The sequence below is a fragment of the Salmo salar genome, chromosome 14, assembly GCF_965601325.2.
Source record: "Salmo salar chromosome 14, fSalSal1, whole genome shotgun sequence".
In the NCBI taxonomy this organism is placed as follows: domain Eukaryota; kingdom Metazoa; phylum Chordata; class Actinopteri; order Salmoniformes; family Salmonidae; genus Salmo; species Salmo salar.
This window is the reverse complement of record NC_138304.1, coordinates 47,196,927-47,214,396: the sequence shown is the minus strand read 5'-3', so window position 1 is coordinate 47,214,396 and position 17,470 is coordinate 47,196,927. Positions and strand designations below refer to the sequence as shown.

General features: G+C 42.6%; 1 protein-coding gene across 20 annotated transcripts in view; it reads right to left on the bottom strand.

Annotated features, from left to right (window-relative positions):
- Positions 1–15,665, bottom strand: part of LOC106569622 (ran-binding protein 3) — a 33,026-nt gene extending 17,361 nt beyond the window's left edge. The window contains exons 1-12 of one of the 20 annotated variants that reach the window (XM_014141169.3): positions 15,418–15,664; positions 7,749–7,804; positions 7,558–7,594; positions 5,822–5,908; positions 5,642–5,719; positions 4,470–4,532; positions 4,013–4,215; positions 3,629–3,718; positions 3,362–3,453; positions 3,066–3,141; positions 2,643–2,742; positions 2,386–2,510 (exon numbers count right to left, since the gene is read on the bottom strand). In XM_014141169.3, the coding sequence (XP_013996644.1) occupies positions 2,386–2,510; positions 2,643–2,742; positions 3,066–3,141; positions 3,362–3,453; positions 3,629–3,718; positions 4,013–4,215; positions 4,470–4,532; positions 5,642–5,719; positions 5,822–5,908; positions 7,558–7,594; positions 7,749–7,804; positions 15,418–15,439 (1,029 nt within the window). In that variant the 5' untranslated portion in view covers positions 15,440–15,664. Of the gene's footprint in view, positions 1–2,385; positions 2,511–2,642; positions 2,743–3,065; positions 3,142–3,361; positions 3,454–3,628; positions 3,719–4,012; positions 4,216–4,469; positions 4,536–5,641; positions 5,720–5,821; positions 5,909–7,557; positions 7,595–7,748; positions 7,805–15,195; positions 15,388–15,417 lie in introns of those variants that run through there. The other 19 variants (XM_014141167.3, XM_014141172.3, XM_014141174.3 and 16 more) reach the window with 19 other exon arrangements.
- Positions 15,666–17,470: the final 1,805 nt, after the last annotated feature.

Here is a 17,470-nt window from a genome sequence, read left to right as displayed (position 1 = left end):
TCCATGTAATCTAATACATTATCCGAGATCAGCTCCTCCCTGTCCATCTAATCTAATACATTGTCCTAGACGAGCTCCTCCCTGTCCATGTAATCTAATACATTATCCTAGATCAGCTCCTCCCTGTCCATGTAATCTAATACATTATCCTAGACCAGCTCCTCCCTGTCCATCTAATCTAATACGTTATCCTAGATATCAGCTCCTCCCTGTCCATCTAATCTAATACGTTATCCTAGACCAGCTCCTCCCTGTCCATCTAATCTAATACGTTATCCTAGATATCAGCTCCTCCCTGTCCACCTAATCTAATACATTCTCCTAGACCACCTCCTCCCTATCCATCTAATACGTTATCCTAGACCAGCTCCTCCCTGTCCATGTAATCTAATACACTATCCTAGACCAGCTCCTCCCTGTCCATCTAATACGTTATCCTAGACCAGCTCCTCCCTGTCCATCTAATCTAATACGTTATCCTAGATATCAGCTCCTCCCTGTCCACCTAATCTAATACATTCTCCTAGATCAGCTCCTTCCTGTCCATGTAATCTAATACATTATCCTAGACCAGCTCCTCCCTGTCCATCTAATCTAATACGTTATCCTAGATATCAGCTCCTCCCTGTCCATCTAATCTAATACGTTATCCTAGACCAGCTCCTCCCTGTCCATCTAATCTAATACGTTATCCTAGATATCAGCTCCTCCCTGTCCACCTAATCTAATACATTCTCCTAGACCACCTCCTCCCTATCCATCTAATACGTTATCCTAGACCAGCTCCTCCCTGTCCATGTAATCTAATACACTATCCTAGACCAGCTCCTCCCTGTCCATCTAATACGTTATCCTAGACCAGCTCCTCCCTGTCCATCTAATCTAATACGTTATCCTAGATATCAGCTCCTCCCTGTCCATCTAATCTAATACGTTATCCTAGACCAGCTCCTCCCTGTCCATCTAATCTAATACGTTATCCTAGATATCAGCTCCTCCCTGTCCACCTAATCTAATACATTCTCCTAGATCAGCTCCTTCCTGTCCATGTAATCTAATACACTATCCTAGACGAGCTCCTCCCTGTCCAGCTAATACATTATCCTAGACGAGCTCCTCCCTGTCCATGTAATCTAATACATTATCCTAGATCAGCTCCTCCCTGTCCATGTAATCTAATACATTATCCTAGATCAGCTCCTCCCTGTCCATGTAATCTAATACATTATCCTAGATCAGCTCCTCCCTGTCCATGTAATCTAATACATTATCCTAGATCAGCTCCTCCCTGTCCATGTAATCTAATACATTATCCGAGATCAGCTCCTCCCTGTCCATCTAATCTAATACATTGTCCTAGACGAGCACCTCCCTGTCCATGTAATCTAATACATTATCCTAGACCAGCTCCTCCCTGTCCATCTAATCTAATACGTTATCCTAGATATCAGCTCCTCCCTGTCCATCTAATCTAATACGTTATCCTAGACCAGCTCCTCCCTGTCCATCTAATCTAATACATTCTCCTAGACCACCTCCTCCCTATCCATCTAATACGTTATCCTAGACCAGCTCCTCCCTGTCCATGTAATCTAATACACTATCCTAGACCAGCTCCTCCCTGTCCATGTAACCTAATACATTATCCTAGATCAGCTCCTCCCTGTCCATGTAATCTAATACATTATGATCTGAAAACTGATCCTAGTGACTATTGATGGGTTCTGACTTCTAAACTTGCAAATATGAAATATCCTTATTTCATGTCACTGAGGGAGAGAGGGGAATGTAGCACGTTTACATTCTGTCAGAACATGTTATTGTTAGACATCAGATATCCTATGGAAAGGAGAGGAGCCACAGTCTGGTACAAGTCAACAGGACAGCCGTGAGTTGGAGAGGAGAGAGGAATTTGGGCCGGGGTCAGGTCAGATGAAGAGAGAGAGAACAGGCAACACTAAAGTCCTGTCTAGCATTTACACATTTACATTTAAGTCATTTAGCAGACGATCCAGAGCGACTTACAGTAGTGAATACATTTCATACATTTTTTTTTCTCCCCCCGTACTGGTCCCCCGTGGGAATCGAACCCACAACCCTGGCGTTGCAAACACCATGCTCTACCAACTGAGCCACACGGGACTAGCAGCCGAGATGTATTGGCTGTCCAGATGTGTAAGGAGGAGAGACAGCATAGGAGGAAGATTTAAATACCAAGTGCTTATGTAAATATGTCTGTCTGTTAAGCCGTCTGTACCATTGAGTGAATAAACTTGGTTTGAGCTTTCCCTAGTTGTCCATTAGTTTTACTCTGTTTATTTAGAACCTAAGACTATGCACCTTGATGTATTCCAACATAGTCAGCAATAGAGACTAGCCACCGACCTGTAAAACGTTACTTTCTGATTCCTCTCCAGTTTTGACGTCTACTTTCTCTAAGATACACTTCTTGGCTGTGGCTTTGGTGTACGCTGCTGCAGACTCCTCCAGTGACTCAGTCACGTTGTTACCTGGGAACACACACAATGACGCACATCTAACTAATTAACACACTGGGGCCAGCACTAGTCTGTAGTGAAGATAGAGAAAGCCAGTCTCTCAAGATTTATACTGCGAGACATGCGTGTGTGCGTGTCTCTTACCCTTCTCTGGTGTGTTTTCCTTTGAGGAGGGTTCAGACACAGGGGGAGCCGGTAAGTCTTTACAGTCCTCTTCTGATGCCTCACCTCCTCTAGGAGGACTCTGAGAAAAAACAGGAGGCAGCCAGTCAACCTCACAGGAGGCAGCCAGTCAACCTCACAGGAGGCAGCCAGTCAACCACAGTGTCTCGACAGTACAATAAAGTCCACTCCTGATAAGGTCACTCATAATATGTGTGTGGTTTTGTAGTCCCAATTCAAAACACATTGTCCTGTACGATTGGATTTGTTACAAGCTTTCATAACAGTTCCAGGTTGATCCATTTCTCATGGAGCTGTATCGACTAGGGTTTCAATCTCCCACCAGCTCTACTGTTTGTCATGGCCTGTAGGACAACACCACCCGCTAAAACAGTCTCTACTCACCAGAACCCTCTCTGACATGTTCTGCCCAAAGACAAATTTGGCCCCCTTGTCTGTATTGTTTGTGGCGTTCTTTAAACTGGAAGGTTGAAAAGAAGAACAAGAAGTTATTATTAGTACGTTAGTCATTTAGCAGACACTTATCCAGAGCAACTTACAATTACCGCTTTTAAAAACTAAGGTAGCTGAAAACATAATATTACGAGCATTATAAGTTCAACCTTCAAAATAGTGAAAAGAGTAAAGTGGTCTGAAAAGCCAGTAATATGAATTTTTCTACTCTGAGGACACTACATTACCTGGGGGTGGCAATGTACTCTAAGAAATAGTTAGTTCCCTCCTTCTGAGAGGCCAGGGGCAATGACTTGCCGTCGTTAGTGCCCTCTTCCAACTAGAGACAGAGAGAGAGAGACACAGACAGAGAGAGAAGAATAGAGCGACGCTAACAAAGAAACTGAGATCATAATCCACTTCATTTGAGAAAATGTACAAAAATGAATAAAATATTGAAAACAGCCTATCTAGTGAATTAAATGGAGTATCAGCATCCTACAAAAAATATGAACCTTTGCTCTGTCTTTGATATTTTGTCCAAACACGAAAGAGGACTCTGCAGGACAGTCGTCCCTCATTCCATCCTCCTCTTTGTCACGTTTCTAGATTAAACATATATTGAATTCAACTTTAAAATGTTGTTGTTGCCAAAAAGGCATTTTTTTGAAAACCAAAAAATAAAACATCTGATTGATTTTGACAGTAATAATTTGGACTAAATCATATCCAAGAAGGTCTTGGCAGTCACAACATCATGCAACTACAGGCAAAAATAACTCGCTGCCATAGAGACACATTCAATTATCGTTCCACTTTAAAATTATTTTGTTGCTACGCCGTTGTCACATTACACAAGCTTCTGCATATTAAAACAGGACCATGACGACAGTCCTCACCGGTGACCTGGCGAGGCCGTCTGACTGCTCAGTGTTGTTACGGAAGATGGTCGACCCTTCTGACTTCCCATCTGTCGACTTCTTCACCCCGTTAGTGGACTCCGAGTTGGTCTTGGCTGGCGGGGCCTGGAGCAAGGCTGGCCGGAGGACACTGCGCAGTTGCTCCTTGGGTTTCTGACTGGGGACGCCTGGAACATAACCTGCTAATGGATTGGATCTGAATGCCTTACAGAACTAGTCCATTCACAACTATATCACACCTACCATGTACTATATTACAACATGCACGACCACGGACTATGTCAAAACTACTACCATGCACGTCCAATCATATTAACATGCTGTAACATCTACGTTTTAGGAGTTTTCCCTGACCATTTAACCTGACTAGAGTTGCTTTCTGTAATCCACACACACACACACACACACACACCAATACCCAGGCACCAATACCCACCTGAACTAGGTGCCTTCCCGTGGATAAGAGTTGGTGGTTTTAAACGAAACCCTACTGGCTTTTCTTCTAGCAAGAAAAAAAAAAAACAGGAGGTAGAATTGTTAAAAAGACCATAAACAAAAATAGCATCTTTCAGCGTGTGGGGAGGGTACATTAATACCATCATAAAATTAACACAGATGAACCCATGGAGATACCATTTGTCTCTGCATCCAGTATGATGGAAGTTAGAGGTAGTTTCGCAAGGCAATCCTAACTAGCATTAGCGCAGTGAATGGTATCTTCTAGCAGTTATCATAGACTTTGTCATTGCGCTAACGCTAGTTAGCAACATCATTCAAACTGCGCGCAGGGACAAATGGTATCCACGTGTTCGTCTAGGGAAGTAGATAAATGGTTTCATTGACAAAATCCCCTTAGTATCCCTTTAAAACTAAGCACTACACATTTAAAGAAAGACACATTTGACTAACTGCTTGAATGAAGGTCATTTTCAAAGCTACATAAATGAGGTTCCCTTCTCACCTCAAAGCTAGTGTCACTAAGGTCTAGGAGATCATACACATTGGTGTTTAGTTTACCCTTTCCCCCCCCAGAATGGCCAAAATTAAGTCATATTTTCTTCATCTCCAAACTAATTCTACATATGTTTGGGAGCTTTTGAGCTGGGATTCTGTTATTCTGTGGTTTCGTAATTTCTTTCAATCTTGATGTTTTGTGGCACAGACATTTTTTTTGCTGTGAGGAAAATAACCATCTGTGAAAGTTTACTTCAGCACCTCATTTAGATGTTTGGTGCTTTGGAGGAGTGTGAGTAAGACACATTCAATGTCTACATTAAAACAATGTTTCTTTTTCTCTGTCCTGCCATTCTTCCCTGTCAAGTTTAACCCATGGTACCTGTGGTTTTTTTTCCCTATAATGTATGCTTCTTGTCTATGTGAACCCATCTTGAATCAAGGTATTTGTGAGAGACTGCACATAAACCAAAGTTTTAAAAAATCATGGTCATACCTTTTTGTTGGCTTTCCTTGCCACTGAGTTGTACTGTAACTTATTTGTGCATTAAGGGTGCTTTGGCCTGGACTACAGTTCACAAGCATACAAATGCATGTCACATACTGGAGACTTAAAACGAGGAGAAACCATAGGAATTAAACACTATGCCTCACCTGGCTCCGAGTCCTCGGAATTCCCAGTGGGAGACTGCCAGAAACTTGATGGCATGAAGACATTGTTCTTACTAGCCACTGCAGAGAGCAAGAAGAAACATTACACACAAGGCAAGTTTCCTGTACTACTCTTCATGAATCAACTGAAACACAGTCAGCTTCTCTGATGTTTTCTACTACCAGAATGTGAAGACGGGAATTGTGTTGAAGATGAAGTCCTCTCTCTTTTCACCGGAGGACAATAGCCACCATCGTCTCTGTCTGAATCTGAAGCCCCAAAAAAAGAGAGCCTTCAATTCACATGATTAAAGAGCGGACTGAACGCACCGATTCCGCATTTTTTTGTCCGTCACTCATTAAGAAAAAAAAAAAAAAGAGATTTCAGTCTTTTGGGTGTGGTTGGATGTGGCAGTTACTGATGTTTGTCCCCCATGAGACACCGTAGGAACAAAGCCAGTATCACTCCTCAAAAGTCAGAATGAACTCAAGAAATCTGCAATACATTTGGATGTTTTTGCTGAGGTCTTAGTCACGCAATCTAGTTAAGTGTTTGATAAAGTATTTGTCAAGAAAAAAAAATGTGCGAAGTTGTCTTATGTAAACAAAGTCTGCTCTGCTGGTTAGTCTGTCTCACGGACTGTGTTCTGCGGTAGGATTGGATAGAGCACAAATCACCACAGCTATGTATCCTGTGTTAGTGGACAAGTGAGCATTGTCGAAATCAAAACCAAACCCTCAAGTCAGTCATGACGAACTCACTTAGTTTAGGACGAGACTGACTTTATGACCAAAATGTTCACATTTTCACTTTGTACTCAATTTTGATATTAGAATACATGTTTGACCTGTCTCAGCCTCCAGTATTGATGCTGCAGTAGTTTGTGTGTCGGGGGGCTATGGTCAGTCTGTTATATCTGGAGTATTTCTCCTGTCTTATGCGGTGTCCTGTGTGAATTTAAGTACGCTCTCTCTATCGGAGGACCTGAGCCCTATGACCATGCCTCAGTACTACCTGGTATGATGACTCCTTGTTGTGCCCAGTCCACCTGGCCGTGCTGCTGCTCCAGTTTCAACTGTTCTGCCTGCGGCTATGGAACCCTGACCTGTTCACTGTGATTACTATTATTTGACCATGCTGGTCATTTATGAACATCTTGGCCATGTTCTGTTATAATCTCCACCCGAAACAGCCAGAAGAGGACTGGCCACCCCTCATAGCCTGGTTCCTCTCTAGGTTTCGTCCTAGGTTTTGGCCTTTCTGGGGAGTTTTTCCTAGCCACCATGCTTCTACACCTGCATTCCTTGCTGTTTGGGGTTTTAGGCTGGGTTTTTGTACAGCACTTTGAGACGTCAGCTGATGTAAGAAGGGCTTTATAAATACATTTGATATTTGATAATATCGATGCCAAATAGAAAAGTTTCTCTATCAGCGAAGTTGTTTATTGCATTCAGTTGCACTTTACTTAAGCAATAAGGCCTGAGGAGGTGTGGTATATGGCCAATATAATACAGCTAAGTGCTCTTCTTACGCACAACAAGGAGTGCCTGGATGCAGTCCTTAGACATGGTATATTGGCCATACACCACAAACCTCCGCGAGGTGCCTTGTCGCTATTATAAACTGGTTACCAATGTAATTAGAACAGTAAAAATAATTGTGTCATACGCGTGGTATACGTTCTGATAACACGGATTTCAGCCAATCAGGATTTCAGCCAATCAGCATACAGGGTCGATAAAGAACATGCCAGTTTAAAAAGCCCCAGCTGGGCTCCAGCTTTGGAAATACAACACCCCTCCTGGTAAACGAATTACAAGATTTATAAAAACGGACATCAATTTTAAGATTAGATGGAAAATATTAGAAAAGGGTCTACATTTTTTTGGCCAAATCTGATATGCAGATGTAGTCTTACCTTCTCCATCTTCTCCACTGGATCCATCAGCTGCCTGCTGTAATAGAAAGCAGTACTGAATCTACTGTGTTTCTCAGTCTAAAAAACAACAACTACTGAATCAAATGATGGAAGCTTTACAGTGAATTTCCATAAAGACCCACTCATGTCAATGAATGTCAGGATGGAAGAAACAACACGATGTGACTTACCTTCGGTGCTTTATCTTTTTGGAACACAAACATTGGTGGCACTATGGCAGGTTTCTCTGTTTCAAAAGAAGAAGGAAAGCATCTTTCATCATACAGAAGAAGAGTATGCTTCAGTGACTTGTGTGAAGTGTACGCCTAATATAAAAAATATTTAAAAAAGACACCACAGCCTGTCAATCGGTTGTTTGTTTCAACACTTGTCACGGTGATCGTAAAAAAAAGTATTAAAATAAACAAGCGTCGTGAACGAACACCCTGCAGCAGTCTTGAGTTGACAAGTTCTGCCGTAATGGTTTTTTTTTTTTGCAAAAAGCTAGAAGGCCTAGATCTGAGCAACCCATGTCTGGCACACTTGATTCTCTCTGTTTAAAACACAGGAATGCGTTTCTAATTCTACAAAGATACTCAGTGACACTTATGGAAATTCAGGAATACTGCATTTAGCTAAGCCTAGGCTAAACCATATACCTGGTGAGTATTTCTGCCAACAAAACAAAAACCCAACATGGATTTAGACATTATTTTCTCCTTCTTCCAACTTTCCGCTAAACTAGTTATACCCACAAAGCATAGCAACGCTCACCACTCAGTTCAGACACTTCTGAATAGATGCCAAACATTCATGATGCAAAGCCTGAGAATAAACAACTTGCATTATAATAATTTAGTCCATTTAAAACAAGTGGCACACAACACTGATTAGTTCAGTCACCAGAAAACAACCAGAGCCTTGAAGAGATAAGAGACATTAATTAAATATTAAAACCTGCATCTAAAGCAAATCAAGCTTTTATAAAAGGACACCCTTTTATATGGTCACCCTGACAGAGCTCTAGAGTTCCTCTGTGGAGATGGGAGAGAGAACCTTCCAGAAGGACAACCATCTCTGCAGCACTCCACCAATCAGGCATTTATGGTAGAAGGGGCCAGACAGAAGCCACTCCTCAGTAAAAGGCACATGACAACCCGCTTGGAGTTTACCAAAAGGCACCTAACGACTCTGACCATGAGAAACAAGATTCTCTGTTCTGATGAAACCAAGAGGGAAATCTTTGGCCTGAATGCCAAGCGTCACTTCTGGAGGAAACCAGGCACCATCCCTACAGTGATGCATGGTGGTGGCAGCGTCATGCTGTGATGCATCAAACAAAAGCTATTTACATTGCCTTCGGAAAGTATTCATACCCTTGGACTTTTTCCACATTTTGTTACAGAATTATTCTAAACATTTAAATGTTTTCCCCTCATCAATCTGCACACAATACCCCATAATGACAAAGCAAAAACAGGATTTTTTGCTAATTTATATATATTTTTTAAAACAACCACATTTATGTAAGGATTCAGCGATTACAGCCTCAAGTCGTCTCGGGTATGACGCTACACGCTTGGCACACCTGTATTTGGGGAGTTTCTCCCTTTCTTCTCTGCAGATCCTCTCAAGTTCTGTCAGGTTCAATGGGGAGCATTGCTGCACAGCTATTTTCAGGTCTCTCCAGAGATGTTCGATCGGGTTTAAGTCCGGGCTCTGGCTGGGCCTCTCAAGGACATTCAGAAACTTGTCTCGAAGCCACTCCTGCGTTGTCTTGGCTGTGCTTAGGGTCGTTGTTCTGTTGGAAGGTGAACCTTTGTCCCAGTCTGAGGTCCTGAGCGCTCTGGAGCAGGTTTCCATCGAGGATATCTCTGTACTTTGCGTCGATCCTAACTAGTCTCCCAGTCCCTGCCGCTGAAAAACATCCCCACAGCATGACGCTGCCACCACCATGCATCACTGTAGGGATGGTGCCTGGTTTCCTCCAGAAGTGACGCTTGGCATTCAGGCCAAAGATTTCCCTTTTGGTTTCATCAGACCAGAGAATCTTGTTTCTCATGGTCAGAGTCGTTAGGTGCCTTTTGGTAAACTCCAAGCGGGTTGTCATGTGCCTTTTACTGAGGAGTGGCTTCTGTCTGGCCCCCTCAAACATAAAGGCCTGATTGGTGGAGTGCTGCAGAGATGGTTGTCCTTCTGGAAGGTTCTCCCATCTCCACAGAGGAACTCTAGAGCTCTGTCAGGGTGACCATCGGGTTCTTGGTCACCTCCCTGACTAAGGCCCTTCTCCCCCGATTGCTCAGTTTGGCCAGGCGGCCAGCTCTAGGAAGAGTCTTGGTGGTTACAAACTTGATCCATTTAAGAATGATGGAGGCCACTGTATTCTTGGGGACCTTCAATGCTGCAGAAATGTTTTGGTATCCTACCCCAGATCTGTGCCTCGACACAATCCTGTCTTGGAACTCTACAGACAATTCCTTCAACCTCATGGCTTAGTTTTTACTCTAACATGCATTGTCAACTTTGGGACCTTATATAGACAGGTGTGTGCCTTTCCAAATCAAGTCCAATCAATTGAATTTACCACAGGTGGACTTCAATCAAGTTGTAGAAACATCAAGGATAATCAATGGAAACAGGATGCACCTGAGCTCAATTTTGAGTCTCAAAGCAAAGGGTCTGAATACTACAGTAAATATGGTATTTCTGTGTTTTATGTTTAATACAGTCGCAAAATTTTCTAAAAACCTGTGTTCACTTTGTCATTATGGGGTACAGTGTGTAGATTGATGAGGATTTTTATTTGATCCATTTTAGAATAAGGCTGTAACGAAAAAGTCAAGGGGTCTGAATACTTTCCGAAGGCACTGTATATCCTTTAGCTAGCTATTTATAGTCTATCTATCCTATGAGTGGCTCAAGTAGTCTACATGTATGGACAAGAGCATTGGATTTGGACCATCAAAACTCATGACCTAACTGAAGCCGACAGGACAACTAGCTCCTCTACAGGCCAGGGTCGGAGAGAGAACTGTCCTGCTTTGTAAATAAACACAAGTATATGATGCAGCTCAACTCTCACAATATTTTTAGCTTGACTGAAACAACTGTTGTCATAAGTGACAAACATTTGTGGTGTACGACAGTTACACACACAACATGACCAAGCAGGGCAAACCAGATTTGGTGATTTCTGGGGTATCATAAAAATAAAATCAGACATCATGTTTTTGGACTCATTAAGCAGTTTTTACCTGATTAAATGTATATTCTTAAACCTTAAAATGATACCGCCGGTGCTTCTTGTTGACCAGACATTTTGATAAATAGCCCCAATGTCAAAACACAGTTTTAAAGTGTCCAAATCAATACCAATATGCAGAAACAGTTTTTGATATTGAAAACATAAGTGTACTATCCACACATACAGTGCATTCAGAAAGTATTCATACACCTTGACTTATTCCACATAGTTGCATTACAGCCTAAACTCAAAATTGATTACATTTATTTCTCACCCAGCTACACATAACACCCCATAATGGCAAAGTGAAAACACGTTTTTAGACATTTTTGCAAATGTATTAAATAAAATACAGAAATATGTCATTTACATAAGTATTCACACCCCTTTGCTATGACACTAAATTGAGCTCAGGTACATCCAATTTCCTTTGATCATCCTTGAGACATCACTACAACTTCATTGGAGTCTACCTGTGGCCAATTCAATTGTTTGGACATGATTTAAAAAGAAACACACCTGTCTATATAAGGTCCCACAGTTGACAGTGCATGTCAGAGAAGAAACTATATCATGAAGTCCAAGGAAATGTCTGTCGATCTCAGAGATAAGAGTTGTGATGAGGCATATATCTGGGGAAACTATTTCTAGAATGTTCAAAGTTTCCAAGAGCACAGTGGTCTCCATCATTGGGAAATTGAAGAAAAAAAAATATGGAATTCTCCAGACTCTGCCTAGAACTGACCGTCCGACCAAACTGATCAACCGGGCAAGAAGGACCTTGTCAGTGAGGTGACCAAGAACCTAATAACCACTGACAGTTCTTTAGATGAGATGGGAGAACCTGCCAGAAGGACAACAGTCTTTACAGCACTTCAATATGGGCATTATCGTAAAGTGGCCCAATGGAATCCACTCCTGAGAAAATGTCTGGAGTTTGCAAAAAGGCACGTGAAAGACTACAAGCATAAGGCAAAATATTATTTGGTCTGATGAGACATATTTTACTCTTTGGCCTGAATGCAAAGCCCTATGTCTGGAGAAAACACAGGCACAGCTCATCACCCATCCCTACAGTGAAGCATGGCGATGGCAGCAGCATTATGCTATTCAGCTGCAGGGACTGGGAGACTGGTAAGGATAGAAGGAACAATGAATGGAGCCAAATACAGGAAAATCCTTGAGAATCTGCTTCAGAGTCCAATCGACTTTAGACTGGGGCGAAGATTTACGTTCCAACAGGACAAAGACCCCAAGCATACAGCCAAAGTAATGCTGGAATGGCTTCAGAACAAGAATGTGAAAGTCCTTGAGTGGCCCAAACAAAGCCCAGACTTGAATACCATTGAAAATCTGCCAAAAGACTAAGATTTCTGTTCACTGCTGCTCCCCCATCTAACTTAACAGAGCTTGAGAAGAATGGGAGAATATCCCCAAATCCAGATGTGTAAAGCTGATAGACATACCCAAGATGACTCAAAGCTGTAATCGCCGTCAAAAGTACTACTATAAAATATTGACTCGGGTGTGAAGTGAATACTTATGTACATTAGATTTCTGTATTTCAATACATTTGCAAACATTTATAAAAACATTTTTTCACTTTGTCATTAGTGATGGGCTGGGGGGAAAAAAATCTATCCATTTTGAATTCAAGCTGTAACAACAAAATGTGGAATAAGTCAAGGGGTATGAATACTTTGAAGACACTGTACATGTGCAACAATAGTAATCATTCTACTTTCTTTAAACAAGCACCTCAAACTGCACAAGCACCAAATACCCTGTTGTTTTGACATGTAGCAATAAATCACTCATCAATTAAGAAGGAGATATGCGCTGCTGAAACTACCACAACTCAAAAACCACTTGGAAACTGGAGATGTTTTCTTACCTCACTGGGTAGAGGACAACCTGCAGCTACCTCACTGGGTAGTGGACAACCTGCAGCTACCTCACTGGGTAGAGGACAACCTGCAGCTACCTCACTGGGTAGAGGACAACCTGCAGCTACCTCACTGGGTAGAGGACAACCTGCAGCTACCTCACTGGGTAGAGGACAACCTGCAGCTACCTCACTGGGTCGAGGACAACCTGCAGCTACCTCACTGGGTAGAGGACAACCTGCAGCTACCTCACTGGTTAGAGGACAACCTGCAGCTACCTCACTGGTTAGAGGACAACCTGCAGCTACCTCACTGGTTAGAGGACAACCTGCAGCTACCCTTGTGGCTAGAGGACAACCTGCAGCTACCTCACTGGCTAGAGGACAACCTGCAGCTACCTCACTGGCTAGAGGACAACCTGCAGCTACCTCACTGGCTAGAGGACAACCTGCAGCTACCTCACTGGCTAGAGGACAACCTGCAGCTACCTCACTGGCTAGAGGACAACCTGCAGCTACCTCACTGGCTAGAGGACAACCTGCAGCTACCTCACTGGCTAGAGGACAACCTGCAGCTACCTCACTGGTTAGAGGACAACCTGCAGCTACCTCACTGGCTAGAGGACAACCTGCAGCTACCTCACTGGTTAGAGGACAACCTGCAGCTACCTCACTGGTTAGAGGACAACCTGCAGCTACCTCACTGGTTAGAAGACAACCTGCAGCTACCTCACTGGCTAGAGGAAAACCTGCAGCTACCCTTGTGGCTAGAGGACAACCTGCAGCTACCTCACTGGCTAGAGGACAACCTGCAGCTACCTCACTGGCTAGAGGACAACCTGCAGCTACCTCACTGGCTAGAGGACAACCTGCAGCTACCTCACTGGCTAGAGGACAACCTGCAGCTACCTCACTGGCTAGAGGACAACCTGCAGCTACCTCACTGGCTAGAGGACAACCTGCAGCTACCTCACTGGCTAGAGGACAACCTGCAGCTACCTCACTGGCTAGAGGACAACCTGCAGCTACCTCACTGGCTAGAGGACAACCTGCAGCTACCTCACTGGCTAGAGGACAACCTGCAGCTACCTCACTGGCTAGAGGACAACCTGCAGCTACCTCACTGGCTAGAGGACAACCTGCAGCTACCTCACTGGCTAGAGGACAACCTGCAGCTACCTCACTGGCTAGAGGACAACCTGCAGCTACCTCACTGGCTAGAGGACAACCTGCAGCTACCTCACTGGCTAGAGGACAACCTGCAGCTACCTCACTGGCTAGAGGACAACCTGCAGCTACCTCACTGGCTAGAGGACAACCTGCAGCTACCTCACTGGCTAGAGGACAACCTGCAGCTACCTCACTGGCTAGAGGACAACTTGCAGCTACCTCACTGGCTAGAGGACAACCTGCAGCTACCTCACTGGCTAGAGGACAACCTGCAGCTACATCTTTCCGAAGGCACTGTATCAATTATTTTTTTATTGGAACGTCGGGTGTTGATTTCGGGAGGCTGCCATCACAGAAAAGCAAACAAAAAAACACTTCAGTTAAAGCTACAATATGTAACTTTTTGGGCGACAACCAAATTCACATAGCAATGTGTGCTATAGATCCATCATTCTAATTGAAAGCTTCTATGTGCATTATTTCTATGCTTCCAGTTAAGTATATTATTGCATATTTTACTTTTCGGTTTACACCAGCTTCAAACTTTTGAAAATACTATATTTTTTGGGCTATGTAAAATACTTAACAGAAGTTTAGATGGTACAATGATTCTCTACACTTGCTTGTTTTGTCACAAACTTAAATTAGGCGAACTATTACAATTTTTGCAAGCGGGAAATGGCGGAACGATTTCTGCATAGTGCATCTTTAACTAGTCTCCATACCTTCTGTGCAGCCGCTTTAACGTTCCTACCACGACATAGCCACTAGCCTAGCTCCCAATCAGATACATCAAGACAACTTAGTAAGCTAGTTACATCATATAGGCTAACTAATACAAATACAGTCACAGACAAGTCAGTGAATTTACAAGCTACAACGCATCGCTAACTAGCGAACTGGATTTGACGTAAGAATAGGCTCCCCCAGCAGACGTGTTAGTTATTGTACTAGCTACCTAGTCCTCTCCAGTTCCGAATGTCCAACATTCATTAAAATTGCTAACCATCTCGCTGGCAAGTGGGGTTTTGACAGATAGTTGGCTAACCTTTCAAGAATTCAGGGTTTTACTGGCTAGCTAACTGTCCTTCACAAATAACACTCCTGCTAAAGTTAGCCATAGCCCCCGCCAAGGAGTAGAGTCATTTCGCCGGCTAACGTTGGCTAGCTGATTAAATTGTTAGCTAGTTAAAGTAACGTTAGATGTGACAACCACAAATAAGCAACCCACATAGCTAAGTAGGTAGCAAACATGCATTAACGTACATTACTAGTTGATTATATATACACACACACCCCTTACTAACACGTAGTTAATAGTACCATCATTTCTGATTACCTAGCTAACGTTAGCCAGCGTCCCATCCCCGCCTAAAATGAGACGCTTGCTCTGAAAGCTAACGTTTTCTTTTCTATGCAACCGGAGTTGACATTTTTTTTCATTCAACTGTTCTCCTGAAAAGCTGCGAAGCACAACTTTTAGCACACAGTAATTTAACTATACTTAAAACGTAACGTAAATAATCCAACGGTTTCGATTCCTCACACGACCACTGCTCACCTTCATTTGCCAAGTCCGCCATTTTCCTTCTTTGCTCACACCCACAATCCACCACGCAAAATACGTGTGGGCAGAAAGAAACTAATTTCGCAGAAGTAGACGAAATCGCTCAATATCGATCACCAGTAGAATTTCTAATGGAAACGTAGAACATAATCAATATCTTCAATATTAACGTATGATTTATCTATCATTAGCAGCAATTCAAAGTGTTATTTTCAGAGAGAGCACCATCCAAAGTAGCTTAATGAATTTGTAACCAAGCTAATAGGAGATCTACCCCTTGGCTAAGGCCATCAACTCCAGGAGAGATAAAAAAAAATGGCTTACGGCAAAATGTGTAGAATTGTAAGTTGAGAGAAAATGTTGCTGTTTTTAAGCTAATTTCCAGCTATTCTACGCATATTGCCATGGGGCAGAGAGAAACATTTCTAGTGTTATAACTTATGCTATTGTACACATTTTGCAATGAGGCTGAGAGAATTTTGAATTTTTAAAGCTAATTTTCTGGTATTCTACTAGGGCTGACCTCAATTAGTAGAGTGGTTGATTGTTGGTAAACCAAGATTGTTTTAGTCAAGCAGTAACATACATACATACATACATACATACACACAGTTGAAGTCGGAAGTTTACGTACACCTTAGTCAAATATATTTAAAATCAGTTTTTCACAATTCCTAACATTTAATCCTAGTAAAAGTTCTCTGTCTTAGGTAAGTTAGGATCACCACTTTATTTTAAGAATGTGAAATGTCAGAATAATAGTAGAGAGTGATTTATTTCAGCTGTTATTTTTTTCATCACGTTCCCAGTGGGTCAGAAGTTTACATACACTCAATTAGTATTTGGTAGCATTGACTTTAACGTGGGTCAAATGTTTCGGGTAACCTTCCACAAGCTTCCCACAGTAAGTTGGGTGAATTTTGGCCCATTCCTCCTGACAGAGCTGGTGTAACTGAGTCAGGTTTGTAGGCCTCCTTACTCGCACATGCTTTTTCAGTTCTGCCCACACATTTTCTATAGGATTGAGGTCAGGGCTTTGTGATGGCCACTCCAATACCTTGACTTTGTTGTCCTTAAGCCATTTTGCCACAACTTTGGAAATATGCTTGGGGTCATTGTCCATTTGGAAGACCCATTTGTGACCAAGCTTTAACATCCTGACTGATTTTCCTTCCTCATGTTGCCATCTATTTTGTGAAGCGCACCAGTCCCTCCTGCAGCAAAGCACCCCCACAACATGATGCTGCCACCCCCGTGCTTCACGGTTGGGATGGTGTTCTTCGGCTTGCAAGCCTCCCCCTTTTTCCTCCAAACATAATGATGGTCATTATGGCCAAGCAGTTCTATTTTTGTTTCATCAGACCAGAGGACATTTCTTCAAAAAGTACGATCTTTGTCTCCACGTGCAGTTGCAAACCGTAGTCTGGCTTTTTTAATGGCATTTTTGGAGCAGTGGCTTCTTCCTTGCTGAGCATCCATTCAGGTTATGTTGATATAGGACTCATTTTTACTGTGGATGTAGATACTTTTGTACCTGTTTCCTCCAGCATCTTCACAAGGTCCTTTGCTGTTGTTCTGGGATTGATTTGCACTTTTCCCACCAAAGTACGTTCATCTCTAGGAGCCTGAACTCGTCTCCATCCTGAGCAGTATTTATTTATTTATTTCACCTTTATTTAACCAGGTAGGCAAGTTGAGAACAAGTTCTCATTTACAATTGCGACCTGGCCAAGATAAAGCAAAGCAGTTTGACACATACAACAACACAGAGTTACACATGGAGTAAAACAAACATACAGTCAATAATACAGTAGAAAAATAAGTCTGTATACAATGTGAGCAAATGAGGTGAGATAAGGGAGGTAAAGGCAAAAAGGCCATGGTGGCGAAGTAAATACAATATAGCAAGTAAAACACTGGAATGGTAGATTTGCAGTGGAAGAAAGTGCAAAGTAGAAATAAAAATAATGGGGTGCAAAGGAGCAAAATCAATAAATAAATACAGTAGGGGAAGTGGTAGTTGTTTGGGCTAAATTATAGATGGGCT